The sequence below is a fragment of the Pyricularia pennisetigena genome, chromosome 5 (assembly GCF_004337985.1).
Source record: "Pyricularia pennisetigena strain Br36 chromosome 5, whole genome shotgun sequence".
Lineage (NCBI taxonomy): Eukaryota > Fungi > Ascomycota > Sordariomycetes > Magnaporthales > Pyriculariaceae > Pyricularia > Pyricularia pennisetigena.
Window position 1 is genome coordinate 1,853,556 of NC_043743.1, and position 17,629 is coordinate 1,871,184.

At 51.2% G+C, this 17,629-nt stretch overlaps 7 protein-coding genes across 7 annotated transcripts in view; 2 read left to right on the forward strand and 5 right to left on the reverse strand.

Annotated features, from left to right (window-relative positions):
• Positions 1-195: 195 nt before the first annotated feature.
• On the reverse strand, positions 196-691 carry PpBr36_08508 (uncharacterized protein; the record flags this gene model as incomplete). The annotated part of the gene is made up of 2 exons (XM_029895638.1): positions 196-392; positions 502-691. The coding sequence occupies 2 exons, from the start codon at positions 689-691 to the stop codon at positions 196-198; spliced, it is 387 nt and encodes a 128-aa protein (XP_029747075.1).
• A 3,852-nt stretch (positions 692-4,543) lies between these two features.
• On the forward strand, positions 4,544-4,788 carry PpBr36_08509 (uncharacterized protein; the record flags this gene model as incomplete). Its single annotated transcript, XM_029895639.1, has 2 exons — positions 4,544-4,555; positions 4,576-4,788. 2 exons carry the CDS (start codon positions 4,544-4,546, stop codon positions 4,786-4,788), a joined length of 225 nt encoding a protein of 74 aa, XP_029747073.1.
• Positions 4,789-5,993: 1,205 nt separating this feature from the next.
• Positions 5,994-7,099, reverse strand: PpBr36_08510 (uncharacterized protein; the record flags this gene model as incomplete). Its single annotated transcript, XM_029895640.1, has 3 exons — positions 7,057-7,099; positions 6,863-6,978; positions 5,994-6,741 (listed from the first exon to the last, which is right to left on the reverse strand). Exons 1-3 carry the CDS (start codon positions 7,060-7,062, stop codon positions 5,994-5,996), a joined length of 870 nt encoding a protein of 289 aa, XP_029746936.1. The 5' UTR covers positions 7,063-7,099.
• A 4,669-nt stretch (positions 7,100-11,768) lies between these two features.
• Positions 11,769-12,966, forward strand: PpBr36_08511 (uncharacterized protein; the record flags this gene model as incomplete). The annotated part of the gene is made up of 2 exons (XM_029895641.1): positions 11,769-11,888; positions 11,950-12,966. The coding sequence occupies 2 exons, from the start codon at positions 11,769-11,771 to the stop codon at positions 12,964-12,966; spliced, it is 1,137 nt and encodes a 378-aa protein (XP_029746937.1).
• Positions 12,967-14,933: 1,967 nt separating this feature from the next.
• Positions 14,934-15,570, reverse strand: PpBr36_08512 (uncharacterized protein; the record flags this gene model as incomplete). Its single annotated transcript, XM_029895642.1, has 3 exons — positions 14,934-15,158; positions 15,291-15,390; positions 15,527-15,570. 3 exons carry the CDS (start codon positions 15,568-15,570, stop codon positions 14,934-14,936), a joined length of 369 nt encoding a protein of 122 aa, XP_029746938.1.
• Positions 15,571-15,578: 8 nt separating this feature from the next.
• On the reverse strand, positions 15,579-16,654 carry PpBr36_08513 (uncharacterized protein; the record flags this gene model as incomplete). Its single annotated transcript, XM_029895643.1, has 2 exons — positions 15,579-16,154; positions 16,394-16,654. 2 exons carry the CDS (start codon positions 16,652-16,654, stop codon positions 15,579-15,581), a joined length of 837 nt encoding a protein of 278 aa, XP_029746939.1.
• Positions 16,655-17,179: 525 nt separating this feature from the next.
• Positions 17,180-17,629, reverse strand: part of PpBr36_08514 (uncharacterized protein) — a gene marked incomplete at both ends in the record, with an annotated part of 1,768 nt that continues 1,318 nt past the window's right edge. Inside the window, one exon of the mRNA XM_029895644.1 lies at positions 17,180-17,582. Coding sequence (XP_029746940.1) covers positions 17,180-17,582 — 403 coding nt within the window. The remainder of the gene's footprint in view (positions 17,583-17,629) is intronic.

A 17,629-nucleotide genomic window follows, 5' to 3' on the forward strand; every position in this document is an offset into this window, starting at 1 on the left:
CAACTCGCATGGCAGATTGTACAAGTTTGCCGGCGAACAGGCGAGAATGTTAGTGATAGACTAGATCGGTCTTTTATTTTATCCAAAAATCTAGGATTAGTAGTATTGCCGCATTGAACCTTTTTTTTGATATATACATACATCTAGCAACTGCTCTTTTACTTGCCATCCATTACCACAGCTGCTATTTAGTCATCATGCGCTCGTCCATGGCGGGTGCTTGGACGACGACGACTGATCTTGGCACTGCTTTCCCGCATCTGCAGGCTCACCTTTCTTTTTGCGCTCAGCCTCAATCCAATTCGAAGCGACATATGCTTCACCACATGCTACTGCGGTGGCCCAGACTTTAACCGCGTCTTCCAAGTCGACTTTCCCCTTTGGAGCTCTCGCTATAGTTTAGAGGGGGTTTTTTTTTTTATTTTTGTTTTGTTTTAGCATTTCTAAACTAAGGAATCACCCCCCCGCTCGGGCTTGATATAAGTTTCGTGGCAGGCTTACCTGGCGTGCGCTTATCAAGATTTTGTGAGCCGCCTTGCATGACACCCTCGTGGCTGTTGCTAACGTCCGTTGCCCTTATGGCACGGTCCCGGAGTCTGCTATCATAAGGCTTGTTGCCAAAGAGCCCTGCCGGGGCCGCGACGGCCATTTGCATTAATGCGGCCACAGCGCAAACGGTTTTGAACTGCATTGTGGAAAAGATGTGTCTTTTTTTAACTTTTGAGAAACGCTCCGATGGATGAAGAATAATCGCAGCCCAGGTGATTTAAATGTTTGGTCAGATATCGCACGTCCCAATAGAGGTACGTTGGCCAATTTATATGTTCCTGAAACAGTATTTCTTTTTTAGGGTTTTTTGCATGGCATTTCAAATGGGTTAGAATGTATGCTGACAAATTTTCAATTTATCAACGAAAGCATTGAGCCATGGCTATCATACATAGTATTGCAAGCTGTACGTAAGGTATTAATTCTTCGGCCACTCCGGTGCTGACCTTGGGTGTTGATTCGTATAGAAAAAGCAGACAAAAGTTTTCCAATTATAGCGCACAGATAAGCTATTTTGATTTGTTTTCCTAGTCCATTAATCGCAGAGCATGGCTCTCATTTTAATATGCGTAGTCTTATAAACAAATTTAGTAAACTGTGTACAGGGTATTACCCCGTCGACTCCATGGTTGACTTTGGTCTCGTAAAAGCAAATTGAGAATCCAAGTAGGCGCACCCATTAGCCTGGCCTCAGTCTTGCCCTTTTACGCCATGCAACGTCCTCGTCGGGTCCGTCAAAGCACTTAATAGCTCCGCCTCGTTATGCCGAAGTCAATACAACTTTTCATGCCGGAGGATGCTGGTCGTGAGCCAAAACACGGCCGTGTTTGGTGTCGTTGCCGACATGCTTGTTCTAAAAGACTGTGCTGCCGGCCCTGTTGCTGCCAGCGGCCTCTGGACTTCCGGTGCTGTGGTAGCATTCATACATGCCAACGGCACAGTCATTGAGCTCTGCGCGTGGTCTTGGTCCGTTTCGACATGAAAGCCATCCATTTGGCTTCTGTCGATGTGTATGAAGCGAATATTGGATCCTCGGCAGCTAACAAAGAAAGCTAGTCGGGAGAGATATGGAAAGCACTTATGCGCGTATACAAGACAACCAGGCTGCAACCCGCTGTCGTATAATGCAGTGACGCCGGCACCACCCCAGCGGATGATCTCGCCGGTTCGGGCGTTGGACAGATAGCCAGGCGTTAGACTGTACTTGCCTTGCTGTTGCTGCTGATTCGGGCCCAACAAAAATAATCGAAGGCCTGTTGCAGTCCTGAATTCTCCACGAAGGACCCGACCGTACCTCCAGATGTCCACAACAAGATTGTTGCTTGCAACCCCGGCCTCGGTGACTAGGCAAGCTCCAAGCCTAGGTCATGAAGCAGCCGCAGCGATGGAGACTGACCTGCCTTTGGGAGCCTCTCTTTGAGTATCTCGAGCATCACAAGACAGCTGGGTCCATCACTGGCCAGACCATGTGGGATACCCGCTCCCGTATCGTCGGAGAACTCTTGAAAAGTATATGAGCGTTTCCCAACACAAATGTGCAGCAGACGGGAGAGGGCTTGGAATGATGTGCCCCCAACCCGTATCGACGCCATCTTCGCCGCAGCGCTCCCCTATGCTCGTCTATATCCTGCTTCTCTTGTTCGGTGTGCTCCCATTCCGTGGCTACATTGATTCGCAAGGGGCAGCTGTCCAATGGCAGGGGCGTGGATGCTGCTTGTGTATTTCATGCGAATCTCCAACATGGTCTCAGGGTATCTAGTGCTTCTCGATGCTTTATAGGGCTCTCTAATATCGGTGTTGGGGTCGGTGGGCTAGAGTCTGGCCTGGTTGGCTTCAGGGCCTCGTATTTTCTGCTGGCCCTGGGGAGGGTTGCGTGGCTAGCCTGGCGGTATATGATCGGAAGGTCTATCGTGGCTTCGGCCTTTTCGTGGTCGGCTGTTGCATGCTGCTCTTCCCTCCTCTCATCCTGTGAATGTTATATAGCGTCTCCTTCCCCTTCTCTGAGGTCTCGGCCGGCGGGAGCTATAACCTCTTGCATTTCCACGGCTCAGTTCAGTACAACCAGCGCATGCCCAGCCCGCATCTTCAGGTGGCCGAGGGGCCTTGTGGGATACAGATTGTCAGGAGGCAGGTGATGATGCAGATGTCGAATCCTGCCTCTCTATCTGGTCCTTCCCTCATTTTAGCTCTCAGAAACGTTCTTGCTGTAGCAATCCAGATGTTTCAGGTCTGACACTTTGGGCTTGCCGTACCAAGCATGTAGACCGAGTACCTCGCAGGCGGGCGTCCTGGGACCGATGGGCTGGAAGGGTCTGGCTGGGTTTTGCTCGGTATGGCGGATGAGCCTGGCCAGGGCGCAGTTGTGGGATTTGACGTTCGTACAGAAGCTCGATAGTGCTGCTGACACCTCTTCTCTCGTCTGGGAGCGGTCTATGCCGCTGACAGCTTATGTATGTGAAAGATGAGATTGGGGCTGAGTTTTCTCGACGGACGAGTGGAAGTTGTGGGATGGAACTGCTGTTGGAAGCAAGAACTTCACATACAAAGCCTGGCATGCTCGGTTACTGCATGCATAGAGTAGATTAATGTGGCAGCTCGATACGTAGGTGTGTAGGTGGGTGTCTCATGTAAGGATGCGCAGTACGATGGTGGTTTATCTGGATAGATCATCCCAATGTTGCGGGCAGAACCTTTCAGGCCAGCAAAGGCTTTGTGCAAGAAACAGCGCTGTAGCCTGGAGTGACATACAGTTCCGTTGGCAAAAGGGCAAAAGACGATTGACCAAACTATGTCCGATTTGATTCGCTATTATCTTTTTTAGATTTGATATTACTGGTCCCCCTCTTAGACAGACACACAAGTTCTTTTTAAACACGAATTCTTTGTAGTCGACGTCAGAATTGTCAATCCACAGCCGGTTGCCTATGCGTGCGTACGCAAGCTAAACCTTCGTTTCTATACCTATAACAGCGCTCCTGAACGCGTGCCAATGAAAGGCGACTAGCAGGCTGTTTGATAGGGGCTACTGTTGGGGGCCTGTACCTTGTTTGCTGTCCATATTCACGGTTCAAAAGAATAAAGAGGCAATCCAGGCCGATGGTGAAGGGCACAGACATAGCAAAAAAAAAAAAAAAAAAATACAGCAGAAAGAGTAAGAAATTCGGCCTTGATGAAGGTTCCAAGTTTACTTATTATTCATATGTAGCCCATCCCCAGTTCCCAAAATCCTTCGTTCAACACCGGCAGATCCCCCTGATTCCTTTCTCTGATCCATCCCCAAGCAATAGCTTCTGTTCAGCCCCGCCATATTCCCGGCAAAGCCGTACTTGACACACCTTGTCATGTCCATGCTACCAGCCGACCGTTTTCACCGCCCAACTCCGCACAATTGGAGTCCACAGGGACGGTCGAGGCGTATACGAGCAGCTCGGATACACAGGCGGCACGTCCCCGCACGATGTCGATGATGCCGGTGTCCAACATGACACTTGATGCACTTCTTGTAGGTTCATAACTGCGGCTGTCAGGGGGTCGACGGTTACCTTTATGGCCGTGGTCTATGTCTGCCCCGCTGCTCCGGAGATTGGAGCCGTGCGCCCGTCTCAAGTCTCGAGCGGACTATGTGTGTCACCGCTTGACCGGCAACCATCGGCGAGCACAATTGGGGGAATGGTAGCGAGCTGCACTTGTGATTCCATCAGTGCTAGACTATCATGTAGTGTTTTTTTTTTTTTTTTTTCTTCTTTTTTTTTTGCTTGTACCAAAGAGGGCCCTTTCAAAGACCTGTCTCTTCTTGTGATCTTGTGACTTATAACAGCTATAGCATCCGCATACCGCGCTGCAGTATCTGTGCTAGTATCTTGAGTCAGGATGATGGCAACAGCCAAGGCAAGAAAACAGAGTAGAAGTAGTATATCAGTGTCCTCGGACAAGATGGTCGTGGCGTTGATCTTCTGCCGCTGAAAGTCTGCCGCAGGGCCCATAAACTGGTGTCATGGCTAGAGCGGTGCTCCCAGCAGAAGATAGAACACATTGGCTTGCGGGTTTGCCGGCAACTATTCCGAGTCTGACCGAGGGGAATGTGGCCGAGATTCATGGATGGTAGAGGATACACTCGACGCCGTAACTCTTGAATTCCGAGCAGAGGGACTATGCTGTCGGTATAGTAATGAGACGATGGACTCGGTAGGCGTGGTCGACCCTGTTCGTCGCTTGCGGATCAACTTGGTCATCCAGTGACGAGACTTCTCTGGCTCGTGTGGTCTGGGTGCTGACAGTAGCTTCTGCATCTGAACGCTATCTTATGAGGTTTACGGCGGCATATGAAGGTCAAGTTCGTCGGCTGGGGTGAACATGGGCAAAAAAGGCCAGGCGGTGATCTTTGCAAGAGATGGCGGTCATAGCAGTGGTGGATAGGGTTGGTGCCATGTTCTGCTTGTCTTTTGCGTATTTTCGTCTTCTGTATGTTCGAGTAGATCCAAGGTTAGCATTGAGCTTGAAGCAAAGGCCAAAAAAACGACTCGCCCCGGAAAATAACAGCCACTACCGCCCCGGTCAAGTGAGAACTGTACGTACCCGGAAGAAAGGCGTGTTGACTGCACTCCGCTATCAGCCTATTCGCCTCATCCCGCTCGCCTCCTCGCAAGCACTCTGGCAAGTAGGCTGGCAGTTGACCGTCAAAGAATTGCTTTGCGATATGTCGCAAACTACCCTTCTGTCAACCCAGACAGTGCAGATCAGCTTGGACAGGATGAATGGGGACGAAGAATATCGATGGGGTTGAGGAAAAGAAGAAATGGCCGGATGACAAGCACAAGGTCCCTTAATTATAGAGTCAAAAGAACTCTGTTGTTCTTCGATCTAGTCAGCGCACAAGCCAACTGGTTTGACATTGATAATTCGAGCAGCCCTATCATATATTTGTACGTTTGGCCATGCGTCTGATTTGAGGAATACTGTTTATACTAGGGCCAGAGTGTGCAAGACATCTTACGTACCTTGTCCACTGGAGACTTCCTCACAACATTACACAAGCTTCTAGCGGAGGCCTATGGACAAGCTCCAAAGGCATATTATGGGTTGAAGCTAGCGAGACTGGGCATGAGGATTCTTGAGGGACGAGCAGGCAGGCAGTCATCAAGCCATAGAAAGGCATCTCTGCAACGCTGGCTGCAAGGCGAACCAAATCCAAAGAACAGCGAGTGATATTCATCCATGTATCGAAATCTAGCCGAACATATTGCTGTTGTTTCAGTGCTCTGAAAGACCACTAATACCAATCGTTGAGTGTTTTACCAGCAACTAGCAACAATGTGACCAACTCATGTCGGTCTGGTGTAGTGCACCCTCTTTTACCCGATTGTCTTTCTCTATTCCATGCCCATCCCCTTTTCCTCCAACGATCTATCTATGCACCAACCAAGGCCACCCAAGCTGTTGCCATCTTAGTCCTCGAGGCTGTTGACGCACGCCCACTCGCCCTTGAGGTTCTCCTTCCACAGCGTGACCTTGTTGTCGCCCGAGCTGACGGCGAGGACGTTGCCGCTCAGCGACCAGCTCACGCGCCAGACAGTGGTGTCAAACTCCTTGAGCACGCGCGACTGCCAGACGCCCGGGTTGGACGAGTCGCTGGTCCAGATGCGGACGGTGCGATCCTGGGACGCGCTGGCGATGTAGCTCTTCTGCAGGACAGTGGGGCTCCAGTCGACGTCGAGCACCCAGTCGGTGTGGCCCGAGAGCACGCCGCCCTCCTCGCAGCGGTACTGGGCCGACGCCGCATCCCACGACCAGATCTTGAGCGTGTTGTCGCTGCCGCCCGTCACGAAGCGGCGTTGGGCGGCCGGTGTGGCGTTGGTGCTGATGATGCTGCCGGGCGCCGTCGAGGGGGCCCACGAGACCGAGTTGACGCCCTGGCCGTGCGCGAGGAAGTTTTGGTTGTCGAACGAGTTGTCTTTGAACTCGAGTACCGAGACGTGGCCATCCGAAGAGGCGCAGGCCAAGAGGCATCCGGACTCGTGTGGAGACCACGAGACGATGTTGACCGAGGCCTTGTGCAGGGCAAAGTCGAAGATCTTCTGCCACGCGCCTCCCTGCTCGCGCCAGATGAAGACCTTGCCGTCGTAGCCTGAAGAGGCGAGAATGTTGCCGTACTTGGGGTGGGCCCAGGCAACACACCATACGGCTCCTTCGTGTCTGCAGTTTGAAGAGCAAGTGAGTTAGCCATGTGAAGACGGGGGTATGTAAAGTGCAGTACCCATAGGGCAAAAATGCGCTGTTTGCAGCCTGTCAACCATAGATCTGAGCGTAAACTCACCCCTTCAGTGTCTCCGTTAATCTGTGTGACTCGCCCTCCACCTCAAAGATCTTGATGGTCCTGTCGGACGAGCATGTTGCTAACCGCCTGCCGTAGTAGTCGAGAACTGCATCGTGCTGTCGTTGCTTGCTGTTAGTGACGAGATCATGGGTGCAAGGTCACTGCTAGCTGCGCTTGGGGAATGGGGATCTCACAATCATGTCATCGTGACCCGAGTTTGCTATGACTTGCGTCGCCTGTAGCAAGAGTTGTTAGTTGGTGCTTCCCAGTGAAAAAGTTCCTCGTTCTTCTGTTCTAGCCTGCCTGCTTGCGAGTCTTTATTGCGTTTTTCTGTCTGTCCATTGCTGAGTTTTTTTCACCGTTTCCGGATGTGTGCCAGGCAAAGATTGAGTGCACTTGCAGGTTTCTCTTGCGCTGGTAGTTAGTGGTGCAGTATTTGTACTTTTCTGAGTAGGCTTCACTCGAAACCTTTGTTTGGTGTTTTACGAGTGTCGGATCCGCAGAGGTATTCGCTGGAAACCACTTATGCAGGCTTTGTGCTGAGGTCTCGGTACACTCTAACCAGCTTGCAGTCAGTTTCCCAAGCACTTGCTTCAGTACTTGTAGGTGTTGCTGCTTCGCCCAAGCAACTTTCGCCCTCGTGGTTGCCGTCTTGAAAGATCTCAGGACCAACTCAACTAGGAGTCTGGAGCTGGGCGTGTTGTGCCCTTTCTCGCCTTTTGTCTTCCCTTGCTGGCCGCAAATGGCAAAGAAGAGTGTCTGTATATGTATGTTGGGTCGGGTATGGTCCCCCTCTTGTAGTCCTTGCCATGAGTGAAGATCGTAAAAGTGTCTCGGTTGCCTTTTCCGATGTTCTTCGACCCTGTGGTGATAAACTTTGTTGCCGTTGGTTCACCACTTCGTGTAACACGTCTTGTGATAGTGAGGGATCTTGTGGCCTCCTTCACACCTGCTTCCTCGGGATTCCAAGCTCGCTCTTCTTCCGGTTTCCATCGACACTTGTTCTCGAGCTCGGCCTGGTATGTACCGCATCTATCTCAACCACTTTGTTTGGCTTTTTCCTCTCCGTTCGGTCACTTCATCATGCTTGTCGATCCCATTCGACAGGCGCCCTGCTTGTACTGGGCTCCGCAGCGTTTTCCTTGATCGCCAAGATTCATCAAACCCTGGCTCTGAAGCTATGTTGGCTACAGTGTATCGAGCTTGAACGGCTTTCCAACAGATGCCTTGACTTTTCCTCCGTTCTCGCAGGTCCGAATCCGTTCTTGTACTGGGAGTACCTTTCCTGGTCGCACGCACTTGCTCTATCTGTTCGTTTGGAATAAGGCTATCACAATAATATTCGCCTGAGGGTGAGGTCAGTTTCCAACGCAAACAACAATTCCTCACGGATCTGAATAGTTGCACGAACCCTCTGTGGACGATCTTGAGATGGTAAGCCTGATAGATCTCCCTGTCGAAGCCTCTCGTATCAAGTTATGATGGCTTCAATCTTGAACAGCAGACGAACACCTGCCGCAAGCCCGGTGATCGTTCCTCTTCGGTTGAGTCACTTGAGTCGCAGTTTTCCAGCGTTGGAACTGTCACTCTTCCTTTTCACCAGCGATATCCTCTCTGTATAACTGACGTCGAATAGATAATGGCGATCGCTGCTTGTACTCATTTGAGGCAGACCTGTATCTTGGTGAGATGTCATAGTCGTTCCCGCTCCTTATACACAATAGCCGTTCAGCCGCATCTTATGAGTTTACCATCGTCAATCTCCGTCGCTGATGGGTCGGTTGCCTTTAGTCTTTAACGGCCGGCCATTTCATCAAGCTTTCGCCCCTGATGAACCCAACTTGGATCCACATCGAGCTCTTTTCCATCGCGCAATTCTTCTTAAGCCTCACCACGAGCCTATCGTGCCCGTGGACCCCTTGTGCAGCGAAACTTGGACCAAGTTCGAAGGCTCAACCCTTAACAGCGCCTTGAGTTGTAGTGCGAAACCCGACACTGGCCAAGGACTCACTGACAATTCCTTTGCATATCTTCAATCGTGAGCTAACGGTTGTGCATACCATGTAGGGCATCCATCAAAGCTTCTCTCGACTGAGCAACTTCTTCCGAAAATACCTCTGTAGCATACCGCAGTAGGTTGAACAACCTTACAGCTCAACATGCCAGAGTATAAGCCTCCAACCAAGACTATGCGCAGTCTCACCCTGAAAGACCTCCCGGACTAAGCCTTTGGCAAGCACAATGCGCGGTCTCTCACTGAAAGACCCCAAAGTATACGCCTCCAGCAGCCACTATGCGCAATCTCTCAATGAAAGACCTCTGGTTCCATAAGCCTCCAACAAGGATCATGCGCAGTGTTTTGTTGAAAGAACCCATTTTCTGCCAAGGGCACACCTTTGCACCACAAAAAGATTTTCAGAGCTGGGGCCGTTTGTATGGCAAGTCTCTCAGGGGTAAGCCCCTGATCATGGACCTTCAGGGGAAGCAAACAACTTTGAAGCCCATTACCCCTGAGACGCCTTGCAAGGCCATACAATTAAAGAGTAAAAAGAGGTAGCAGCTTTGCAACAGTACAGCTCTTTCTAATTACTCTTCTTCATGGAGGCCAACAGCTTTGCAGCTACACTGAGCTGTGCACAAGCTCTTTTGTGGCAACCGGATACGCAACTGGGACGGAGATTCGACTCAGCGCTTGAGTATGTCCTCTGCAGCTTTGCAGCCCGATTTATCTATGCGCATCCATCTCTGATCTTGCTAGTAGTACTCCTTGCGCTGAGGGTATCTCCAAACATAGGGCCGTCCCGTCCTCATCGAGGAAACTTCGCTCGACGACGGTATGTTCCCCAGCTTTTCCTCCCGCAAATATCCCCAAAAATAACAGTTGTGTATTGTAATTCCACCTCTTTAAGCAATGGACTTCGGCATCAGGCATCGAACAAGCTTCAATCGGTCAAGACGCACCATGGTGGGTTCTGTTTTATTCCCGTCGGAATCGTCGTCGCTCGGGTGGTTCGTTCGAAGTAGTTTATCGGGATCGTGGAGTCGTCTAGTGGGTGTTGCGATGCGCGCAACGAGAATTCGTGGGAGTTGGGATTGTCGCTAACAAAAGCCAGATGTTCTAATTCCAGACTAAGAAAGATAGGTTCATGATCGCGACACTGCAGGCAGGTACACCAAGCCAAGCAGTCTGTCAAGTACAATAGGGAAGGCGGTGAGTCAATCAGTACAATAGCTACGTTGCTTTATTGAGACTTCAACGGCTGACACGATTACCTATGCGGGTTACAGAAGCAGGGGGGGTACCTTGCGGTGCCCGCCTCCCCATGCAGCTCATGGTAGTTCTTTCAAGTATAGTTAGTGACTTACAGGGAAGGTACCTAATTACCTAGCAGGCGGAAATGTGGCTACTACTACAGATCTAGTCTAATGTGGGACTTTTGGCTTCTGCTGCCTTAGGTTCACGCTTCATTACGATGGATACGGTCCACGCCAAGACAAGGAAGAAGACCACCAACCCGCCCCAAAGCAGCTGACTAAGAAGTCTGTGTGGGCTAAGTGTGTGCCTCGGCAAATGCGAGCGTGTCAGTCAGTCGAGATCGGCGCCACGCCGAGTCCGCGTGGCGTCGGCTTTCAACGTAGAGGGATTGTCCGGCTTCCTGTTACATTCTCCCCAAAGACAAAAAAAAAAATGAACACTACAACATTCTTATAGTGTTTGGGAAAACGAGCGTTGAGAAAGAAGTTCGGACTCTATACGCCTGACGACCAAGAGCCGACTTTTCGTGACGAGCAGTAGACGCACGCATTCATTCGACTTTGCGAGGGGCGCAAGAATCCCTGCTGGACCTCACGTGTTAAGCACGTGCAGACAAAGTGCCAGACGAATATCAAAAAAAGAGAGTCAGGGGTATAAGGGGTATAAGGACGACTTGGACGAGGACTACCAAGACAAACGCAAATACTCGGCCGAGCTACTGTACCTCGAGGCTCGCTTCATCAGCTTTTGGAATCTTGGATTGGGAGTCAGTGTTGTCCAAGGCCTGGCCAACCTTGGACCAGTGTTTCGGGGGAAGCCTGGGGTGGTCAACTTTGGGGGATGGACTTTGAGTGAGACCGTCAGCCGCAAGTTGGACGACCGACCTGGTCAATTTTGCGCCTTCCTCGTTGAGAATTCTAAACTGGCCGGCCGCCTTCTACGAGCGCGTCACCCCTTTTGGACCAAGGGCACATGGTGACGTCTTGATCTCCGGCATCTGGCTCTGACTGGCTGAGAGAGCGAGAACCTCTCCGGTCCAGAAACCATAGCAACCGACGAGCAGCATCTTTTCATTTGCTATTGTCGTGCTATTGAGGCTTTGGAAAGACTCCGCCAGCTGCAAACTTTTCTCTTTTGGGAACTGATTCCAAAAATTATAAAATCCCCCCTTTCTCCCCGTCTCCTGGTCTGTCACCCGTCAGTTATCCTCTCACCAGTTACCGAACTTTTCTCGTTTCAACCTCTGCTCGTCTAATCAAATTAAGCACCAGAAGTCACTGCTCGTTTGCCAAAGACTACTTGGACATATCTCTTGCGCTGTCCTAGCAACAAACATATCGTCGCCTACTACCAAGACTTCGCCTAAATACCACCGTTCGGACTAGAGATCCCGCTACGTTCGTGGTTATTACATCCTTCAAGGCTATCTGTAAGCTTTTACGTGTTTTTCTTTTTCTTTTTTTTTTTTTTTTCTCTTTTCTGTCCCTTTGTTTGCCTTGGTTTTTGGAACCAAGCATAGCTGGTGTTTGTATGTCCCCTACCTTTGTATTTGAAAAGTACGAACAGTAAGTCTAACAAATCCTAATCGCAGTCGCCGAGAGTAAACAAGAGCTTCAAGGACCGTCCCGAAACCTTGAAAAAGCAACAAACATGTCCGGCCAGGACAACATGTGCGGGGGTGCAAACCCCCTGAAGTCCTTCCAGGACCAGATTGGCAGAGATCGCTCTCTGCACCAGGACCGTGCCGTCAACAACGGCACCCCATCTACTGTAAGTTTGACACTATTCTCTTTGTCTTTTCTGTCTCTTGCCCTCCCAAGTCTCTAACCAGGTCCTGGTCGGTTTCCAGAGCTTCCGGTCGGGCCTTGGTCAGACCACCACCAACGGCGACCAAGAGTTCGCCAACTTCCAGGCCGGCATGGCCAACCTTCCCTCCCTCCCCGCCATGCCCACGCATCTCAACGGTCCCATCCAGGGACACCCGTCTCCATTTGCTGCCCTCGGCCCGCGCCCGCAGCCCGCCCCCGCCCCCGCCAACGTCGCGGCCGTCAGCCCCAACTGGGCTGAAGAGTTCCGCCAGCTCCAGGCCAACATGGTTCACGCTGCCCCTGCCCCCGTCCCGGCACACGGTCTGATGTCTGCCCCTCCCCCTCCCCATGGTATCATGTCTGCCCCCGCCCCTGCCATGGGATTCAACACGGCTGCACGGTTCAACCCAATGTTCCAGCAGCAGCACATGGCCATGGTCCCCGCCCAGGCCCAGAGCACCGTCCCCGCCTCCGCCGCCGCCGAAGAGGCTGAGCATCCCCTGGTCAAGGATGCATTCGATGCCCAGTTCGCACAGGTCGAGGCCAACCAGGAGGCAGTAGACCACCTCCAACGCCACGAGGGCTCGTTTGAGGACGAGATGAACCAGTGGATGCAAGAGCAAGAGTCCGGCCCACCCATGACCGCCGAGGAGCAAGAGGCTGCCATCGAGCAGTTCCACGACGAGCGCATGACGATGATTGCCGACGCGCAAGACAATGTCGAGCACGAGACCAACCAGGCCAGAGACGGCCTCGAGAACATCAACGACGACGACGACGACGACGTCAATGCCCTGGCCGACGACATGGCTAAGACCCATGTCGATGACCTGCGCCGCACCGCTGGCGAGATTGTCGGCCGTCTGGGGGACGCGCCCCAGTACCAGCAGTCCACCTTCCTAACCCTCATGCGCAACATCATGGAGGGCAACGTGACCGTCGACGAGGCACAAGAGGGCTTCGTCACTACCAACGACCGCCAGCCGTATACCGGCCACCTCGAGGACGCTGCGCCCGAGAACAAGCAGGAGAAGAAGTGAAGGTCGGACGGAGACGTCCCTGTCGATGTGGTGAGGACTATCAGGAGGACGTCGTCTTGCTGTGAGTAAAATACTGCTCAAACAGAAAAACAGAGACATACATGATCCCCTGTACATAGAACAAAAAAAGAAACCGCACACAAACAACCCGCAATACGCTTTGATACCCCAGAAAGAGGACAAGCACCTGCCTAGTCTACTACATACAATGCATACATGCCGCTTTGGTGGCCACCCATTAGTTCTAGACCCGCTTCTTGACAGTGATGATTTTATTAACCTACCACATCACGAACCCTTTTAAAGGGCCACTGCATCAGTAGTGCGAGGGCCTTCCCTGAAGCTATCCTTTATGGTGGCAAGGCCGCCTAGTTCCCTCTGCCATGCTCCTAGTCCTCCCGGCAATGGAGTGCCATTGTGTGTGGCCTTCTCTAGGGCTTAGTAGGTATCTGGAGCCTGGGGTGCGTGTCCTACATCCGCTCTTTTACATACAAGTCCTCTGTAGGCTCAAGGAAGCGTATAGAGTCGATTGGTTCGTGTCCCTACGGCTGCGTCGTTCATCTGGAAAGTAGTCGGGTTATTTTTGTTTTGTGATTTTTTTGATTTTGAACCCCCCCTCCCCCCAGCCGTACGCCCCGCAGTCGTCCCCGTGCATAACAGCAAATATGTCCTCCATCCCGTATATGTTCCGCTGCTCAGTTGCTAACAGCTGTTCCTCCGCTCTCTCCCTGCGTCCTGCCAGCCGCCCAAGAACTGCGAGACCTTGCCGAGGAGGCCATCGGCCTGGCAAAGTTCCACTCGCCTCTACCTTCGCCGGCGGCTCGGCCGCCCATCTAGCAGGTCCCTCCGCCGTCACGGTGGTCTCGAGGACCTGGCCATCGCTTGCTCAGCCTCTGGCCAACGGCTTTGGGCAGTTCATACTGTGGCGCGTTTTGCTGTGGGATCGGAATCTCTTGTGGTAAGCGTGGTGTGCGCGTGTAAGTGGTCGATCGAATTTGGGGGAGGTTGTGTTTGAGTGTAGTTGTGCTTAGTAATAAAATGGTTTATTACTTAAGCTTGTATTTAGACCGCTCCTGTAGCATGTAGGATAGATTTGTGGACGCCTTTGGGACTTTGATATGGAATCGCTTGGTATGCTGTACATGTCCCCGTGTTGCTTCTTGTCGCCCTCATGGAATGGTGCGTCTTTCGCTTGTTAAATACGAGCTTCAGCGTGTCTTTGCATACTTGCATACCGAACTCTGTCAATATATATTTCGGTTGGAAACCGGAACCTTGCCGTCGCGTATCGGACAAGTCCACAAGACTTTAAACATTTAGAACAGGTGACGAAGCAGGCGGTCTCTATCCTCGGACTGAATATGGAGGGAAACTGCGAAAGAACATGTGCCCGTAGGAGTCTTGACTCCCTCCCAACACTTATAACAAGATATCCACAGCGTTTCCATACCACCTCGCGGCTGCATATTCCTCGATATTGATAATGCGTCAAGACATTGTAGGTCTGGGCAGCGGCGGGACGTAGAATACAGGTCGGAGTATTCGAGTATCGACGTTGCAAGCTACACTCGTTGGCGTCCATAAGCTCCAGGATCTCCTAGCCGCAGCGGCAGTTTGTCTCTTGGCCGTCTTTGCCGGACAAGACTGGCTCGCGGTGGTCGAAAGAGGTTCGCAGACGCTTGGTATTTCGGACCGTCGGTGTGCATGACCACCGATGCCGGATCCCTGAGCGGCGTCCCCGGTAGTGATCTTTGCTTGCTGTCCTATATCAAAACCAACATTAGCAAAAGCCGCCTCTAGAGCTAGCTGTGCTTGCGTATGAGGATTGTTATTTTTTATGCGACAAGAGGGAACTTACAATGTCATATCCTGCGGCGGTGTACTAGCAATTCGAGCCTTGTGTACCAGATCAGTATTCGCCTGCCATGGCGGATAGAATTTACGGGGATGGTGAGTTGGAATAATCATTATTTGCTTCCATATCCATAGGAGCTGCCTAAACCGCTGACAGAAAAGAACAAGATGGCATGTTTGGTGTTTCTGTAGGCGTCCGTGGGAGCTTTGCACTTGTCGACCGAGGTAGTTCCAAAGATTCTTGATGTTTTTGTGTCAAGGCTTTTGTGCTCTCCACAAAAGGATGGTAAAAGGCTACTAACAGTCGTCATGGCATGGAGGACGTTCTCCTCTTTGTGCTATTTCATGACGAAAAATCCGGTTTCTCTCAAGAGCTGTCAGCATCCCTTCTTGATTCTGTGTAGGGACCGCGCCAGACTTGTATATGCTGTCACAAACAGATATGCACATCACCGGCAGAATCTACGAACCTCTGCTGATCCCGGGATTGAACTTTTTATAGCACTAACAGAGGACAAGGGGCTCCGCAGCTTGGTATCACGGTTTTTGTCGTATTTGTATTTACAACCCCTGTTTTAACGGCTTGTTTGTATATGCCGATATTGCTTGTATGGCTTGGCTGCTGTCTCGATCGTCCTTATCCGGTTCGCAAACAACTAGCGGGCAACCTTTATCACCACCGGACTTTGTTTCCATGCTCGTCTACTTGAGCCCTTTGACAGCGTTGGCCAAGTCGAGCCCAGCTTTCATCTTTCCTCTCACTGGAGCCTGGCCAAGTCTTTCTCCGTCTTGGCCAGCTCCTTCCATCGAGCCAAGACAGGAGTACGTTTTGCGTTGTCATAGAACCCGGTTTGCTGGAGCCAGAGGACCACGTCCTGTCCCAGGTCTCCGTCCGTGGCCACCCATGGGATTTCAACATTCTTGGTGTCTTTATGCTCTTCGGTCTTCCTACTACTGGCCATGGGCTTTTCCGTCTCCCTTTCGCCGCACTCTTTGGCGCACGACGCTTGGGCATTGCGTTCCTGGAATTTCTCTGGGCCTTGGGGAGTGTTGTCCAGCATGTCGTACTGGATGTGTGTGTGGCCCTGGGGTGATTCTGGGCAGTAAACCGGGATCGGATATGTTGACACAGGTGGCTGCTTGATTACCCTCGGGGTAATGGGAAGTTCTGTAGCTGGTTTCTCGGTCTCGGTCTTTCTCGCTTGCAATCCGGACATTTCAGAAGTATTCTTGGGATTGCAGTCTTTAGCTTGTGGCTTCAGGATGGTCTGCCTGAGCGCCTTGGTTTGCTTGACTTTCTCCCTGAGCTCACGAGCCGGAGTGTTCATTTGCAGCTATGCCCGCGAATACAAAGTTAGCTTAGATATAGGAAGGACATGGCTCGCTGATTGTTCTTGGATGTGGGTAACACCAGTGACTCTTTTCAGAGTTGGTGATGTTTCCAGGGGGTATCGTAAGGGAGGCTTTGGGTTAGAAGAAAATAAATCTTCTTGTTGCGCATTCCTCGAGAACCATCACAACCTAGCTTCATGCTCAGGGGAAGGGGTCGTATATTCTGCAGGTTGTCACTCACCCTAGATAGATTCTGGCTTGTATTGCCACAGGATAGCGTGGTGTCCTGTTCCTGGGGGATTTCGTCATAGATCACTTCCTCCTCGACAATGTTCTCTTGATTAGGGTCAAGACCTGGTCCTGCAAATTGCTCCATGGGTAGCTGCTGAGAAAACATCTGATGACCTGGCTCGGTCTGCATAAAGTTGTTTGGGGAACAATGAGGAAAGCCGTTGTTGAAGCCATTGTAGCCGTCGAAGCCCCCAAACTGATTGTGCGACATTTCAACAGGTTGGGTAAAGTACCGAGATAGATAGCAGATCAGGAAACTAAAGGAGAGGAGACTCTGTCGATAGGCAAGCTGGATAGAGACCAGGGAGATAATTCCTGTTGATCTGTTGTGTGTGTTGTGGGATGTGGTACAGTAGAAATGCTGAGTAACTTGATCCAGTCATGTAAAGAATAAAAAGAAAGAAGAAAAAAAGGATGAACTAACAAGTGCCAAAGAAAAGGCCATGGAGAAGGTAATTTTTACCACCAAACAGGCCGATAACCCAGTCACAGATAGAGCCTACACAGGGAACGCAAGGCTCAGACCTTGAATTTCTCTCAGTTTCGTCATTTTCTCTTTTTATTTTTTTTTTTTTTTTCTTCATCCACACTACAACGGTTACGTATGGGACAACAATCGACATCCACGATATACGATCAAACTCGAAGGGATCATATACTTCAGCACCGCTTCAATGTTGATTATCTGCATTCTTGGTTCCCATCACGCTGCCGACTTTCAGCTAACTCAATTGCCTCAGGCTGGTGGGAGAAAGGACGAAAACAAGACTGCCTGGATGGCGGCGTACATGACCATAAAAGTCACAACCCCCTGCCCGAAGCCCCCAGCATTTTTGTCACCCGCAAGAAGTTGCGCTAACCACCAATACCAGACAGGGTAGCCTGAAGAAAGACGGGTGATGATTTGAACGTGATAGCTCGTCAGAGCCATCACGGCAAGAATCATCTGTGCCGCAGCAAGAGCCTTGACCAGATCGGCCATGTCACCTGTGGCGGCGATTTTGAAGCCCTCGGCGGATTCTCCAGACGATGCGATAACCATATCCCATCCCGATCTAATCAGAATATACAACATTGGTGCTGCCAGCAGGAACAGAGGCGCGTTGGAAATGGTCCAGTATTGGAAAAGGCCGGTGCCCCTGGTATAGGTCAGTCAATCATTTATTACTTCGCCGCGCAAACACAA